The 18,290-nt window shown below is 40.9% G+C and overlaps 1 protein-coding gene across 2 annotated transcripts in view; it reads left to right on the top strand.

The window, feature by feature from the left end:
* Positions 1 to 18,290, top strand: part of CORO2A (coronin 2A) — a 197,608-nt gene that overhangs the window by 150,564 nt on the left and 28,754 nt on the right. For both annotated transcript variants that reach the window (XM_063455291.1, XM_063455290.1), the window contains exons 4-6: positions 4,569 to 4,718; positions 5,220 to 5,399; positions 14,588 to 14,704. In XM_063455291.1, coding sequence (XP_063311361.1) covers positions 4,569 to 4,718; positions 5,220 to 5,399; positions 14,588 to 14,704 — 447 coding nt within the window. The remainder of the gene's footprint in view (positions 1 to 4,568; positions 4,719 to 5,219; positions 5,400 to 14,587; positions 14,705 to 18,290) is intronic.

Below are 18,290 nucleotides of genomic sequence, written 5' to 3'. Positions count from 1 at the left end.
GGGGTTGTGGTAGATCACTTGGCTGTAATCGGGCATTCTGGTGCAATCTTCCTGCCAGCTTCTGCTAAAAAGCTTCAAAGTGTCTTTCCAGCCTGTGTTCAAGATTGAGCGCGTCATTGCTTGAGGTAGGGAAGCATGTGGCCTCCGCCATATTTGGTGATTTGCGGTAGACACCGCCAGATGGTAAGGTGTCACACCACGCTGTTGCTTGGTCTGGATGACCCTCCTGGGGTGGACCGGAATAACCCCTGCCGGTCCAAAGGGGGGTCCACAGGATATGTGGTGGCTCTGTCCATGCACTTCCAAGCCGGGAGAGCGGCCGCCTCTCCCGCTTGGTAAGCAGTAGGCCACATGCGTTCTGGAGGGTTGTGTGAGCCTCCAATGAACTATGTACTGTCTCCCGGAGTGCCGAGAAGATTGGGGAACATAAATCTCTCCAAGGGTCGTGGTGGTATGAACCAGGAAAGTCACAGAAGGCTATGTAAAACAGGCTTATGAAGGAGCTCGTTAGAGATGCAACCTTTCTCCATGGTACTCAGGCCTTCTCCCCCCTCTCCCCCTCCCCCAGACAAAAACTTTTAAAGTAAGTTACATCTAATTTAAAATGAAACCATTTTGTTTTCATGCAGGCTGCGTCAGTCAATGGCAGGAGAGGTGTGGCTAGGGCTGCATAAACCAAAACAAAAAGAATTTCACTGTAATTGAGCAGTGAAACTGTGTAATGATCTATACAACCAAACTGTTCCATTAAGCTATAGTTGTTTTGGGAACTATAGTGTCCCTTTAACCATGAATACCAGCACAAAAAAATAAATGTTGCTGGGAAGGGAGACGGAATCAAGGTGGATAAAAAAAAATAGAATGGAAGGGTGTGTTGATCTGAATGGGCAGAAAAGACATGGAGTGGGATAGAAATGGAACATGGGACAAGAGATGAAGGATGGTATTCATTAGAAAGCCGGCATGTAAATTGTCAATTTTGATTTATTTTTGTGTGTGTGTGTTCTATGAAACCTAACAAGTTAAGGTGAATGAGCTGGTTTATAAGTCATATTTTGAATGTATGGAAATGACTTATAAAGTCCCGTGGTATACTAAATACAATTCCAGCTAATCTTAAAATTCACCACTTGGAATGATACATATTAGACTTAGATTTAAGTAACTGGCTCGTAAAAGAGATTAGTACAATTAACCAAACCATGATTTAGGATAATTTGAAACCCTTTCCCCAAATTGAATTGGAATTTCATTTACCCAAGAGAGAACCTTTTACCTATCTGAGAATAAAAAAACTTCATCACACATATATATGATATATCAGATGTTAGTAGGAAAATTATAGAATATGCTTATTTATGAATTAGTTAATAGAGTAAGGGATTATTGTCTTGAGAATGGTTGATAGACCGGGTAAGTCCCCAGCCTGTTTGATATGGAAGAAAGGAATTCATCTTGATATTACAATGGAGGAATGGTGTTCCGCTTTCTCCACAGTTCCAAAGTAAATAGCTAGATTCATTACCTCAATCTGGTGGAGACAGAATTCAAAGTAATAAACCGAGTGTATGTGGTCGCCACCAGGTCGCGACCACAGGTCGCCACATTCTTCCACTTGTTGGAGATGTAATAATAATGAGGGGACTTTTCTTCATATCTGGTGGACATGTAAGTCAAAACCACTATGGAACAGATTTTTACTATACCAAATATTGACACTCCAAAATCCCCAGAGGCCGCCTTACTACATATTTTTGGCCAGAGTATAAAATGTTTGATGCAGTACAACATCATCAGAGGAAAGGGATTTATGGGTAATTATTTCAGATGACTTAAACCTAGGCAGACAATGTAATAGTGCAGCAGGAAATGCTAGCAGAATGTCATATGAGGAGAGGTATTAACAGTAGAAACAGAGAAGTGCTCACGCCATTGTACAGAACACTGGTGAGACCTCACTTGGAGTATTGTACACAGTACTGGAGACCATATCTTCAGAAGGATATTGATACTTTAGAGAGAGTTCAGAGAAGGGCTACTAAACTGGTTCATAGATTGCAGGATAAATTTATCAGGAAAGGTTAAAGGATCTTGACATGTATAGCTTGGAGGAAAGAAGAGACAGGGGGAATATGATAGAAACATTTAAATACATAAACGAAATCAACAAAGTAAAGGAGGAGACTATATTTAAAAGAAGAAAAACCACCACAACAAGAGGACATGGTCTTAAATAAGAGGGGCAAATGTTTAAAAATAATTTCAATAAGTATTACCGTATATACTAGAGTATAAGCAGAGTTTTTCGGCACATTTTTTGTGCTGAAAACCCCCACTCGTCTTATACTCAAGTTAATGTCTGTATTATGGCAACTTACATTGGCAACTCATTAGAAGCCCGGCGGTCCTGTTGGGGGCTGGCAGAGAGCTGTAACTTACCTTTACAGCAGCTCCTGTCAGCTCCCTTATCTCTCCTCAGGTCTGGTCCGCTCCCCACTGCAAGTCTCGCGAGAGCCCCGGGGTCAGAGCACGCTCCGCGAGACTTGCTGACAGGGGAGCTGACCGGACCGGAGGTGAGAGAAGGGAGCTGACAGGAGCTGCAGGAAAGGTAAGTTACAGCTCTCTGTTAGCCCCCTCCTACACAGCCCATCCACTGGACCACCAGGGAATGAGAGCCCCCCTCCCTGGCCAGCTAACAAGCAGGGAGGGGGGACGAAAAAATATAAACAAAAATTTCAATAATAAAATTAAAATAATATATTAATAACATTAAAAAAATAATATAAAAATAAAATATATATATAAAAATAATATTAAAATAATAAGAATAATTTAAAAAAATATATAAAAATGCCCACCACCCACCAAGGCTCTGCATCTCACACACACACTGCAGTCATACACACACACACTGCAGTCATACACACACACACTGCAGTCATACACACACACACTGCAGTCACACACACACACACTGCAGTCATACACACACACACTGCAGTCATACACACACACACACACTGCATTCATACACACACTGCATTATATATACACACACAGTACACACACTGCATTCATACACACTGAATTATATACACACACAGTACACACACACTGCACTCATACACACACTGCACTAATACACACACACACACACACACACACACACACACTGCATTCATTATATACACACACTGTAAATAAATATTAAATTAATATAATTTTTGGGGGATATAATTTTATTTAGAAATTTACCAGTAGCTGCTGCATTTCCCACCCTAGTCTTATACTCGAGTCAATATGTTTTCCCAGTTTTTTGGGGTAAAATTAAGGGGCTCGACTTATACTCGAGTATATACGGTACTTTATATAGAGGCTAGTGGATGCATGGAATAGCCGTCCTGCTGAAGTGGTAGATGTTAACACAGTGAGGGTGTTTATGCATGCGTGGGATAGGCATAAGGCTATCCTAGCTATAAGATAAGGCCAGGGACTAATGAGAGTATTTAGAAAATTGGACAGACCAGATGGGCCGAATGGTTCTTATCTGCCATCACATTCTGTGTTTCTATTTTAAATTAGCTTGTTGGCAAAATAAAGATCTTTATCTTTTTTCCATTGTACGATGGCAGTAAAAATCTTAATTGCTACAAACTGGAAATCTTCATTCCATCCTGGATCAATTTTATAATAATCACTAAACAATGGGAAAAATGCTTAGCAGGTCTAGTGGTATCAATTTAAAAATTTATAGACGTGGAGAAAATGGTAGTTAAAAATTGATTGGGATTCTAACTTTAGGTAAAAGATAAATAAGACTCCCCGCACCTCCCCCAACTTTTTGCGATGCGGTTTCTAAAATGTTATGTGTATATATGCCTTTTCTACTTTTTGTAAGGCAGTTAGGATATAGTAAGAGTTCACCAGTGGTCATAAAAGTGCAGGGAAGGGAAAGGAAAAAAATTAAGTGTTTTTTTTTTTTTGCCTTTTATAAATTTGTCTGAATGCCTTTTTTATGTATTGTAATGATGAAAAAAAGAGAGAAAACTAATGCAAGTGTACTTGTGATGTAGCTGTATTAACGGGGCACACTCATTAATGCAAAATAACGTTATCATTAGTGAGATGGTATTTGCCTTTCTCTAGTTCACTAAACTATCCTTTCAGTTCTGCTACTTTGGCCTTAAATTTGAAATTCAATATTAGTAACGTTATGAGTAGCTAATATGAGTGGTTATTGTTACTCCTGTGTTTTGCAAATTCCATGCATTGGGAAACATGAAAAAAAATAAAAGAACTATTCTGGCTGATTTTCTGCCGCTTAAATTCTTCCACATTTGGAATCGGAAGTGTCCCTTTAAGAGAGAGAGAGACAGAAGCAATATTGAATGCTCAAAAAAGAGAACATCGCAATTGAAAATGAATGCCCTAAGTCCGCCGTGAATCAACCAACATAGAAAAGAGATTGTACTATTTGGTACTTAATCTGAAGTGTTGTTGCGGTTTTGTTACACAGTGAGCCAGAATTAGGGTATGTGTTTTATGATTATATTTTTTTGACTTGACAGGTGAAAATTTGGGATATTCCAAAGCCTTGCGTAACTAAAAACATAACAACTGCAAAGAAGGAGTTGCTGGGTCACAGCAGACGTGTTGGACTTCTAGAATGGCACCCGACAGCTAGCAATATTCTTTTCAGTACAGCGTATGATTACAAGGTATGATGTGTCCAAGGTGGACTGGTGGAGCCCTTTCCCAGAATAGTCTATAGATTAATGCTCATGCAGTAGTAATGTGTGACACATTTGTGCTTGTTTAATGAATAAGATCATATTTGATAGCAAAATAAACTTTCTTCAATACTCATCAATACAAATGTTCAGGAAGCACTGCCCACTTGTGACTGATTTTCTTTATAAATCCCTGCGATCCCATCAAGAAGACCCATCTATTCATGCTCCCAATCCAGACAACCTGTTGAAGTTAATGTAACCACACCAAATCCTTTTTTTTTTTTTTTTTTTTTAACAAATTGCTTTGACAAATTGTTTTCGTCGAAACCTGAAATTTTAGGGTAGAAATTTTTTTTTATAATCCTCGCCAAGAATGGACAAAATAATAACCTCCAAGATGAAAGCTTCAAAAATACATTTATGCTTTAAAAATACATGCCTACATATTACGTTTTAAAAAAACATGTTACATTGTTTCTTCACCAGATAATGATATGGAATCTTGACACAGAGGAGTCTATAATATGCAGCCCAGTGAGGACTATTGACTGTCATAAAGATGTGATCCTCTCCATGTCATTTAACACAGACGGAAGTCTTCTTGCTACATCTTGCAAAGACAGAAAAATTAGGGTCCTCGATGCTCGCCAAGGAAATATTCTACAGGTTTGGAATATTATTTTGTACTTGTTTGTTCGTTTTTTTTTTTTTTTATTTTTTTTTTTTTTTACGTGGACAGTCTTGGATTTCAGAAACAAGTGATTCCATAGGAAAGCATTAAGGACAAAATACAATTACAATGAACACTAAAACATTTGTCAAATATATGTATGTACATTAAGTAACATTGTTTCCATATAAAATCTTATTTTCCTGATGGCAGCAATCCATGGCAACAATTAAGGGTTAATTCACACTTTTTTTTGTTCAGAGTAGCCCTTTCTATCCCCCATAGTGTGGGAGAAACGCGTCTCGGGACTGGAGCTTATTACTGGGACATTCTTTATCTTATATAGAAGCAACTGGATATTTTTATTTAATTCTATGTTTTTGTTTTTATATTTAAAGTTGCAATAAATGTATGTATTTTAAACCAAGTCCCATCAGCTTCTAACTTCATCTTGCTGCTAAAGAAGGGCAGGTGCCCCCCTCTAGAGGTACCCAGGTCTATCATCCAGAGTCAGGTTCTCATTGGCTCAGGAAAAGGTGAGCACAACCATAACCACTGTGTTTTTTACTTTGGTTGAAACGTAATACACTAGGAAGTCTCCCTTTCTCTCTCCTTTGGGGAAATCCATTCCAGGCAAAAGGGTGCAGTGTCTCCATACGATACTACTGTGCAAGTGATTTGAGCCTGTCCCTTTAACGCTCTGATCAATGTGAGTTTGACTATTTGAATTATCACCGGTGGATTTACACTATATTGTGTTTTATTTTTTGTTTCCTTCATATGTACTGATATACATCTGAGATTTAACCCTATTTTAGGGTAAGTTTATACCTTTAGCGCTCCACTCATTTGATAAGTAGAGTCTGGACGTTATATCCAGATTGTACTAAGCTCACTTTGGTTCATTACTATAATTAGTGGGGATAAGACAGTAGAGTGTGTAGCTGCTTATTTCTAACTCAATTACATTTGTAAGCGCACTATACACAGTAATCACCAATCTGTGTGAAATGTTTTTTAACAGCCCTAGCTGTCATGGAGGAAAGACGCACTTCGTGTGAGCTCCCTCAATATCTCACTTTAAGCAGCTATCAACAAGCGACTTTATCTATGATACAGGCACGGGTGGGGGATGACCCAGCAATGTTGCTCCTACCTGACCGACCCGACATGCTTAATAGCGGTCAGCAACTCGACAGAGTCTTACTTACCTCCGCGTGGCAAGTGTGGCCTGGTGCTCACCGGACGGGAGAGGCGGCCGATCTCCCGATCCTGGGATGCCCAGGAGCAGCTACTTCCCAGCAGGAGCTCCGTTACCCCCCCCCCCCCCCCTCAGATCGGTGGGGGTTATCCCGGTCCACTCCTGAGAGGCTGTCTGGAGCTAATGGACGCACAGAGCACAGCCGCCCAGGCTGACATACTCATCTGCGACTCTCCCAATATGGCGGCAGCCGCGTGTCCTCCTGGTACCAGCAAATCATGGCAGGTTATTGAGTCTAAGCTGGACAGACCCTTTAATCAATTTTGGAATCAAATAACAAGCAGGAAGCCCCAACAAGCTCCACCACAGCTAAGCGAAGCAGTCCCCATTAAAATCCACCAACGCAAAAGGCGTCGAAGACGGGACCGGAGGCACAAACAGAAATGCAGAGCCTGCCCCACGTCAAGCACTCGCCACCACAATCCCGCACCGGAAGTGAAGCACCACGGGACAGATCCGACCACCCGACAAAACAAGCTTCCACCACCTCAAGCCGCGAACCCGGCACACAGCTAGAGACTTGCCTTGTTGTTCCAGGTATCAGGGACTCCCAGGGTCTGCACCTGGCGCCCAGAAGGGATCGGATGAGCACAAGCCGTAAACAGCAGCCTGCCAAGCATGTCCCACTATAGCTGATCCTCCACACCATGCCTTTGATCACATGAACTGCTCTCTGAACATTAACTAATCGTAAAGTAGCAAGCGTTTAAACATGTCATTATTTCCACCTCCTAAAGAGTCGTAGTCGTAGTTCCTTACATGCCTTTACCTTAACCGTTCATGTATTATGTTATTCACTAGTCTCATCTCATGGGGCGACTCACACTTGATTTATAACTAGTGGTGGAGCTGCTGATATAAATACACAGTTGATAACGTGCAAGCTACACCCTAAACATGACAGCCATCTTTCACAACAATGTACTGCTATATAATCATACCCTCAGTGCAACTAGCCATGATATACGCACGTTTAGCCTAGCATGCTCAAATATAACACACTTCTGTCAAAAAAAAAAAAAAAAGAATGCAGCTTCCGAATGAATCTAAAATGGATGCTGTCCAGGAGGTGGGAGGGTCTGGGAGGGAGGGTCTGCTGCTGATTGGCTGGAATGTGTCTGCTGACTGTGAGGTACAGGGTCAAAGTTTACTCAATGATGACGAATAGGGGCAGACCGAACATCGCATATGTTCGCCATCCATGGCGAACAAGCTATGTTCGCCATCCGTGGCGAACAAGCTATGTTCGCCAGGAACTATTCGGGACATTTCTACTACCTGGCTTTTTAACCAATTATCTCCTATACTCCAAAGAATCCTTAGGTGGGGATTATACCACCCGTGCCTGTATCATAGAGCAGTTAGCCTGCCCAATACATTGTGAGTATATTTTATTATATTTTATATACCAGCATTATTTGACTGTTTTATTATCTTCTCCCTGAGCTCCTGTTACCATCTTAAAGAACCATTTCAAAGAACGCTCACCACATATCCCAAAGGCGGGGATTATACCGGTGTATGCCTTCTACACTAGAGCTAGTATAAGCTCTATTAAATGTGAGTGGATCTACTATATTTTATACTTTTTTTATCTACTTTTGGAACAGACTGCACCATCACTGTTCTTTGTTTTATTTTCCCCCGGCTGTCTGTCACCACACCAAAGAGGATACCCACCGCATATCCCGTAAGCGGGGATCATACCGCTGCAAGCTATTCATACCAGAGCTGGATTAAGCTCTACAAAAAGTGAGTATTATCTCTCCTATTTTATTTGGATACCTTTTGGATCACCCTTTACCATTACTATTTTCATCACTCATCGCCCTCCTCCATATACCTGCAAGGAATGAAACTCTACAACTTCAGAGACCAACATAGGAGCAAAGTTCCATTATACTGGACTCTATTTCGTAATTACTACCTCAACCAGGAATTTTAAATTAATTTACTTTGCTCAACGGCGCAGTCCCATCCCTTTGTTTGCTTGCCTAAACTGTGAATTGCTTTGTTTATATGCATGGATGTGCCCTCCTAGAATTTGTGTTTCTCCTCTTTTATATTCTTCTTCTGACCGAAAGGGAACGAGAGGCGCGTGCTTCCCCTGGGTGGCTGCCGGTTCGTAATACTGAACGCCCACCAGGGGGAGCATTGGTCTCCCGAACCGTACCGGACCACCCCAATACTCCAATTAGAACGTTTAGTTAGAATGTTCACACCTCACTAACGAGGTGTGAAAACCTCAGACCGCAAAGGAAACGAGCGGCTCATGCTTCCCCTGGGTGGCCGCTGGTTCATATCACCAAAAGCCCACCAGAGGGAGCATTCGACTCCCGAACCGGCCTGCGTGGAGATATCCACAGGGGAGAGGGACGCGCACCAGCAGGGAGTCCCTGTGATTTGGTCTCACGGTCGCAGTGTTCCCGCTGGCCACATGGAAGTCGGTGCCAACCAATGGGAGAAGGAGCGCCCATTCAAACTGGGTTTGCGCCATTTTCCCGGTTGGTCGGCACGGGTAAAGCGCTGATTGGTCGTCGCAGGTAGCAAACGACCAATACGAGAAGGAGCGCTGGTTCAAACGGGGTTTTGCGCCCTTCTGTCTGATTGGGCGGCCACGCCCCTCTCATCCCTGGGCACTGATTGGCGTGAATAAGCTTCACGCCTTTCAGCGGATTGATGACTTCGGATTTCGCGCCTTATCGTCTGACTGGGCCGGAAAAAAAAACATTCCTGCCCGAGCACCGATTGGTGCAGCCGAGTTTTGAGCCCTTTCTTCGGATTGGGCGGCACAACAACTTCCTCCACCTAACGCTGATTGGCGCAATTTGGTTTGCGCCATTTCGGCAAAGTTTGAATTCGTCGGTCTAAACCAAGCAACACCATGGAACTAATTTCGGGGATGTACAGATCCTTGAGCCCCAGACTTTTGACGCCGATAACTCTGGCTCAGTACAACCGATCGCCCTGCTTTTTGCAGAGGTCCTAGGGGGGACCCGGGGCTATTCATCCATATAAAATGTAACCCTGTAACCCCTTTTCATCTTGGGGCGCCAAGCCCCAAAGTTCACCCCCATGTATGTAATGTGTACTCATGTGTGTCCTGTTTGTATCTTCCAGAGCGGGAGATGGTTATCTGTAACCCAGCCCCCTTCTGCATGAGATTGTGTTGTGTTAGATGGAGACCCCCTGTGGGAGTCTGTGCATTAAAAGCTGTGTGCCCAAATAAACATTGTCAAAGATTGTATCCTGGAACTGTGTCCCATTCAGTTACTGGGGAAATGGGTCTGACCTATTCTAACCAAAGGGGATAACCAACCAGCCAGGTTACCTAGGTCCCTCTACGTTCACCAATTTTGAAATCTATTCTCCATAGTCACAAGCATTATATTTTCTATTTGAATTCAATAACTGCTTTCAGAATCATTTTGTATACATTATATATTGATTCCAGTGGATCTCTGCAAGAATTAGTGGTTGAAAGCATGACAAAATGGTATAAAGTAAAAAAAAGAAGCACACATTTATGAGATCCTCTGGGCTTCAGATGAAACATAAGCCATTTCATCAGGGCTGTCAATAAGGTAGGTCAAAGCCCTTTAATCTATGGATGTTTATAATTAACAGTGAACACAACATTAACCCCTTAAGGACCAAACTTGTGGAATAAAAGGGAATCATGACATGTCACACATGTCATGTGTCCTTAAGGGGTTAAAGGACCACTATAGGCACCCAGACCACTTCAGCTTAATGAAGTGGTCTGGGTGCCAGGTCCCTCTAGGGTTAACCCTGCCTGCTGTAAACACAGCAGTTTCTGAGAAACTGCTGTGTTTACAAATGGGTTAATCCAGCCTCTAGTGGCTGTCTCATTGACAGCCTCTAGAGGCGCTTCCGCGCTTTTCACTGTGATTTTCACAGTGAGAAGACGCCAGCGTCCATAGGAAAGCATTGAGAATGCTTTCCTATGGACTGGCTGAATGCGCGCGGCTCATGCGCATTTAGCCAATGACATCAGGAGTTTTTAACCCCCTTCCTCCCCGTTCAGCCCGGCGGGAGTGAGACCCTGAGGGTGGGGGCACCCTCAGGGTACTATAGTGCCAGGAAAACAAGTTTGTTTTCCTGGCACTATAGTGGTCGTTAACCCCTTAAGGACCAAACTTCCGGAATAAAAGGGAATCATGACGTGTCACGCATGTCATGTGTCCTTAAGGGGTTAAGAGAAGTATTTGATGTTTTTATATTGTTTTCAGAATCCCAGGCGACCGAAGGAAAATGTATCCTTTTCTAAACATAATATATATATTGGATTGTTGATATATATATCTCTGGCGCTCATACATAGAGAAATAAATCCAATATTACCCTTGTGCTTCCCAGCACAAAAATCGATTAGGTAAATAAGCGGAGTACTCCACAGGATTTATTTTAAAGTGTGTAAGGAAAATTAAATGTAATTTGATTTAATTTTCATTACACACTTGAAAAAAATCCTGTGGATTGCTCCACTTATTTTCTATATATTTTTATTTATTTTTAACGTTTATAAACACCAGTCTTTTTTTATTTGTATTTTTTTTTTTTAGCATTAAGTAACCGATTCTTTTGAGAATTTAGGCTTGAATGAATGCATACACTTTAAACGCAAAGCTAATAAAGGCTCACGATTTGCAAGATTTTGGATAAAGATTTTCAGGATCAACCAAAACCTTTTCTATGCATCTTCCTTGCTTTCTGCTACAACATATAGACTCATTTGTTGGGTCACTGGAATTTAATGGTAGCTACTGTGACTAGAGAGGAAATCTGGAGATGTTCCACTTCCAAGTAGGAAACGTGAATTCGAATTGAGGTTAGTCTGGAAAAGGCCATAGACATGTACAATATATGGGCACTTGGACAAGACACACAACATCCCATGAGCATATATGGTACATGGGACCTGGTAGAGACGCTGTTGTGATTCACTGCTCATGGATAATCAAACTAGGGAAGGTCAGTAGACTAGAGCGAGAAACCAATGGACTACAGAATCTGTCATGAGCTTTAACTTGAACAGAATTAAACAGAGGGGTAAACTGGACTTGATAGGCAACCATCTGCCAGGATAGACTGGCTAAGAGTGGGGAAATAGATGTTGCCAGCAAAATTCAAGCAATGGTTTATGACATTAAATAACCTGATATTTTTTAATTAAAATCTGGAGGTTTGTGTGGTTTTAAAGACAGCAAATAATGATAATTATCCTTTAGAAAGCCTTTATGGAGTCTGCAATATATTATGTTATTTTGCATTATTTCAGAGTTTGGAAATAGAAATGTAACAGCCCATAACTATACGCTGTGCAAAGTGTGTCGTTTACTCTGGGAATTCGTGATGCAAATGCCATATGGGACATCATACATAGAGCTATTCACGTGTTCCTATCTACTTGCCAGCTGAGTTATTAGACGTTAGCAACGTTTTTACGATCTCAAAGATTACCGTAGATGGGTGTGAAATTGTGCAGTAGTAGAGATTTAAATGTTTTTAATGGCTTTATGTTGTGTGCAGTTACGCTTTTACTGTTTTTGAAGTGATGGTAAACAGATAGATGTTGGTCAACCATGATGTGAAATGACTTTTGGCTCATCTCAGAGCAATCTTTAATTGTGCAGCAAGTTGAAAGAGCGAGAAGGGAAACAGATGGTTTCAAGTCAGTTCAGATAATCTGCTCTGATTTTAGTATTTTTTCGTACAATACCTAGTTTTCAACATGTAGTGTTGCATGTGTGTATATATGTGTATATATTGAATTTAAATAACATTATTTTTAAAATATATACACACACACACACAGAATATTGAAACCTAGGCATTGTATGAAAAAAACAAAACATATATGTAATATATATATATATATATATATATATATATATATTTCACAACTTAAAAGAAACCTGACATTGACATTAGTTTTTTTTTTTTGTATTATCTGCTAAATGTTGCTTCAGGGCCAGGCCATATAGTTTAGAAGTCCTTGAGTGGAAGACTTTGGAGTTTAGAGAGATATATACAATTTGTGGTCGGGAAACAATAGCCGTAGGCATACAATCAGTTTTTGGCTCTACTAGAAAAGCAAGTTGGTTGTGGTGTTCCAAAACTGATGAATGCATAAGCCTCAAAAAAAGTGCAGAAAATATTAATACTACCTATCTCAGAGCTACATTAATAAAGCTCCTCCCCCCTATTTTTGCCTACTTGAATCTTGACCGGTTCCTCAAATGTACATACCGCCAAAAACTTCCCAGGTTGCTAAGAAGATAAGTATCACATACTTAAAGATGTAATGAATTATACTGTAACCAGGGCCGGATTTAGATGAAAAGAGGCCCTAGGCTATTCCACTTATGAGGCCCTTTCATCTCCCATTTTTAAGTTTGTAAATTACATGAGAGACAATAAAATACATCATTACTGTGATATATATGAATATGTTAAATGAAACATGTTGTGATTGGTACTAACCTTTATAAAAAAATGTGGCACGGATAATAAATTAAAAAAAAAAAGTCGAGATGAGGAGGGGGGGTGATTGTGAGAGGGAGGGGGGTGATGAGGAGAGGGGGGTGACTAAAAAAATTACCTTAAATCCCTGGTGGTCCAGTGGGGGCTGCCTGGTGGTCTGGTGGTCCGGTGGCCCTCATTTCCGGAGCTGCAGACCATGGATCTCGCGAGACCCAATCAGAGCGTTGCCATGGTAACCCGCGGCAATGCTCTGATTGGGCAGTGCACGCAAGATCCATTGTCTGCAGCTCTGCACATTGGGTGGACCGCCCCCCCCCCCCCCCCTTAGTACGCCACTGGTCATATCATATGTGTAGAATTTCTCCTTATTTTCGGTTCAGTGTTTTAGTGTTCACTGTTTTTAGAATAGTGTCATTTTAATTTTGCTAACAATTTGAATGTAGGCCCCTCTTGATCTTGAGGCCCTAGGCTGAAGCCTAGTTAGCCTATAGGAAAATCCGGCCCTGACTGTAACCCAGTGAGGAATGTTGAAAACTTGAAAATATGCTGGTTGTAAGATAATGCATTGGATGCAAGTACTGCTGCTGTAACGAAACACCATCTTTTCCCTAGGATTTCGTTTTGGTACATTGTTCATAACTGGACTGGAAAACAACTTGTCAGAATGCCTATTGACCTATTTTCTGAATGTACTAACCAAACTAACTAACGAATGTACTAAAGCAAAGTGACTATATAGTGTAGCAGAACATAGGCCGAATGTATTGAACCAAAGTAAAATGTAGTGCAGCCAAATGTACTGAACCATGGTGAATATGTAGCATGGCCGAAAGTAGGCCGAATGTACTGAACCACAGTGAACATGTAGCGTGGCCGTACATAGGCAGAGTGTACAATGTCAAAGAAAAGAGAACTGGGGGAGGCAGACCGTGGTTTAGGCTTCCTACTCATGAAGCGGATTTTCCTCCACCGACGCAGGAAGGCCCTCATAACCTGGGTAATTTGCAAACCAGAGGGTGTGTCGGCAAAAGCCCACACACAATTCCAGGCATAGTGCCTTTACACACAAACACACACACACACACACACATATATATATATATATATATATATATATATATATATATATATATATATATATATATATATATCTTGGCAGATGACATTCAGGAATGTAATTCACTAATCATGGGCAGACCGAGAGTCCTAGTTCTTACCCCTAAAGTGCACTGAATAATTATGGAGAATAATTGCAGAGATGACCTCAATAATTTGTACACTACAGGATTCTAAAAGCAAGATCTGCCTGTTCAAAATCATTAATTTGTTAAAATATGAATTTTCAATATCTAATTGTGATACTGGAAAGTCATGCAAACCATTTATACTTTCACTGCATGCTCTATTTTTCTCCAGGAGTCCAATTGCAAGGCCCACAAAGTCAACAAAGTTTTGTTTCTGGGAAACATGCAGAAGCTGCTATCTACAGGGACTTCCAGATGGAACAGTAGAGAAATGGCCCTGTGGGATCAAGTAAGTTTAATATAGTTTATGTAAAGCACTGCACGCCATGCTATCCCATCATATTGTAGCTTCACAATTACCGTACTTGTTTAAGTAATAAACCTAGCCTTGGATTATGTATACAGATCAATTCGAACACACATTATATTTTTGCAAGTGTAGTAGTAAATATGTTCATTGGCAGTATTCATTCTAATTCTTTCAATAATGAGGAGGTAACGACATAGTGTTGTAAACTTTATATTTTTCATATTGATTTACAACTTGTGACTTTCGTAATGTTTTAAATGCGTTGCTCCATCAGGGTTTACAATTTGTAGTCCTGTGCTGTCACTGCAAGGAATATACATTTGTATATTATATACATTGTATACATTCCTCGGATGAATCTTTACTTGCCAAGGCTACATTTTCACTTGCCAATGGCTACTCTATTAGTGGAAACGTTGAGCCCTGACTTTATATTAATTTATTGTATTTTTAATCAGTTGTGTTTCAGTTTTTACATACTAATAGTGTCTATGAAGCCATCTATTCCAAGGTATCTCACCAAGTTTTTTTTTCCGTCTAACAAACTTTAGAACATGTATTAAAAATAAAAACATTTTATCTTGGAAAAGGACCAATGGCATTCTGTGCAAACACTATTCCAGCATAGAACATTTTTACTATTTAAGTAATACAGTCCATGTACTGGGTCGTTATGACATAAAACGGTAACGTTCTATAATGAGTTGATTCTCATGGATGTATGAGATGTCGTTTTTTTTGGAAAGGGGAGGGGGGATTAGTACAAAAAATGGTTTAATTTTATAATGTATTGTTCCAAAGTATTTTTAAAATGTTGCTGGATTACACAGCACTCTACATATAAATTATATAAATATACAAAATTACATTGGGGGCAGAGTTTTTCCTTTGACTATTGAGATTCATTCGGTGAACCTTTGAAAGATCCTGCACAATCAATGTAGTCTTTAGTAATAAAGCATGTATTCACCCCCTCACTGGCCTCTCAAGAAACCACCAAATATGAGTTTATTCATAAATGGATACAAAAATCAACTTCTCTTGATTGGCCAATGAAAAGAGGTATTTACATCTCTGATGGCAGAGTGGAACACAGAGGCTCATTTTTTCTCATTTCTGGTAGAGCCAGTTTAGACCAGGACAATTTTAGTGCCATCACAGAATAGTAAACGGGCAGTTCATGGGAGACTGCTCATTCTGTGATATCCATTCTATAATGTTAGGTTAATGTGTATGTCATTGGCTTCATAGTATAGCTAATTTGACATTTTCCTTGTTGAGCAGTCAAAATGAGATAATTCACATTTTGTTCAAAATAGACCATGTTTAGTTTTGCAAAACTAACAGACGAGGCAAAATTGAATTAATTAATATTTTAGTTAAACTTTACAATTCTGACACTAGGTGGTGCTACACACAGTTTTCTCCTTTTTTGGTATAAACATAAATAAAAATAAAATATATTAAGTGCCTCTTGAATCTTTTCTCTTATACACTTACAATGGTTGGGATGTTAAATGCCGCCCACCCCCTACTCAATGCCATATTGAATGCTCAGCTGTTAAGATGCTAAATAGACTTCCTTCCGTACATTATCAGCCACAATGTTTATCTTCAAAGTCATTTTTAACTGTATACATATCTACATAACTACCAATAGACCTCTTCACATTAAATTAATTAAAAAAAAATCCCAAAATGATTACTATATGTTTCATTTTTAACTGGTTCCAGACGATCTCTGACACGGACCAATCCAACAACGTCTGTGTTCTGCCCATAGATAAAGGGTAACACTGATTAGTGAGATAAAGGGATAAAGGGTGCCACTGATTAGTGAGTATTATTCTACCCATAGGTGTGCGCAGCCTATTGTATAAGGGTTTGCACTCTAAAGCACAACAAACACGCAGTGTGTGTGTGTGTGTGTGTGTGTGTGTGTGTATATGTATGTATATGTATATATATATATATATATATATATATATATATACACACACACACATACATATATACATACACACATACAGCTGTGTGTGTGTGTGAGGGCGCTGTGTGTGTGTGGGTGATGTTAGTGTATGTGTGTATATGTAAGGGTGCTGTGTGTGTGGGTGATGTTAGTGTGTGTAAGGGTGCTGTTAGTGTGTGTAAGGGTGCTGTTAGTGTGTGCTGTGTGTGTAAGGGTGCTATTAGTGTGTGCTGTGTGTGTGAGAGGGTGCTGTGTGTGAGGGTGCTGTTTGTGTGTATTGTGTGGGGGTGGGGGAGCCATTTAGTTAATATCCCCCCTCCCTTCTTACCTTTTGTAGGGACCGTGCTCCTGCCATCCCTGGTGGTCCAGTGGTGAGTGAACTCTAGCGACATCTGAGCATTGCCGCGGTAACCGCGGCAACGCTCCGACCTCGCAAGAGGAACCCGGCAGAGCTGCCTCCCTCCATGGTGCTGTGGGTCTGTGATCTCCCTCACCTGCCCACGGAGGGAGGCACATAGCGCGTGCCGCGGGGATTAGGGTGTGCCCAGGCACACCCGGCACACCCTGTGCGCACGTCTATGATTCTACCCACCTCTGACAGCCCTTGAATAGGATACTGACATGGGTATTCCTAAATTGGACTGTCGCTCGCTTTAGGAAACCCAAACACAATACTCCATATCCATTTCATTAACATTTTTGTCAATTAGTGAGTAATAGTTTAAGATACCCTAGACCAGGGGAATGCAACCTATGGCACCTGTGCCATGCACAGCACTTGAGGCACCTGTCAGGAGTCCCAGTGAAACTTCAGATATCTGCTAATAGGAAAAGGTGGTAAAGGACAATCCTCAATTTATGCATTGCAGCATATAGAGGAAGTGATCCTCCCAGCACTCGTGAATGGGAATCCGCACTGGAGTAGAGCAGGTTGCAGCTCCTGTCCTTGATCTGTAGCTGGCCAGCCTGGTCCCCACTGGAACCCAGGGAAGCCACCCACACTGGTATATATACACAGAGCTGCAGAATAAGCCTTCCCTCATACAAATAATACAAACAGACCACACATAAACATACACACAATCCCCCAAAACTCAACACCACTAAAAATCCACATACATGCACACAACCCCACATGCAGCCTCTCACATGCAATAACCCAAGAAAACCTTCAAAGAAAACCACAATGTGACATAGCCATCCACACACAATTCCACAAGCAACACCACATACACAGCCCACATTCATAGGTATCATACACAACACCACAAACTACTCATGAACATATGCAATATAATAGCTCATATACGCACAAATACAATGATACATAGCAACTGCAGTGAAAATAACACAGGCAGAATACGGCAACATACACACCTCAATTAAAAAAAAAAAATAGGACCGGCATGCTACGGGACATCACAATTCTAGTTCGCCACAGTGCTGCTAAAAGGTTGCCTACCCCTGCCCTAGACATAGTCTTAATCAGTGACCTCAATGCTGATCTTTAATAGAGCTACAGGAGTGATGGTTTAACAACAGAGAGCATTGGTCATCACTCGTGGTAATAAAGAATGAAATCTGAAAACTGTGCCT

This window comes from Pelobates fuscus, chromosome 5, assembly GCF_036172605.1.
Source record: "Pelobates fuscus isolate aPelFus1 chromosome 5, aPelFus1.pri, whole genome shotgun sequence".
In the NCBI taxonomy this organism is placed as follows: domain Eukaryota; kingdom Metazoa; phylum Chordata; class Amphibia; order Anura; family Pelobatidae; genus Pelobates; species Pelobates fuscus.
Note: the sequence above shows the minus strand (reverse complement) of the source record. Positions and strands in the feature narration are given on the sequence as shown.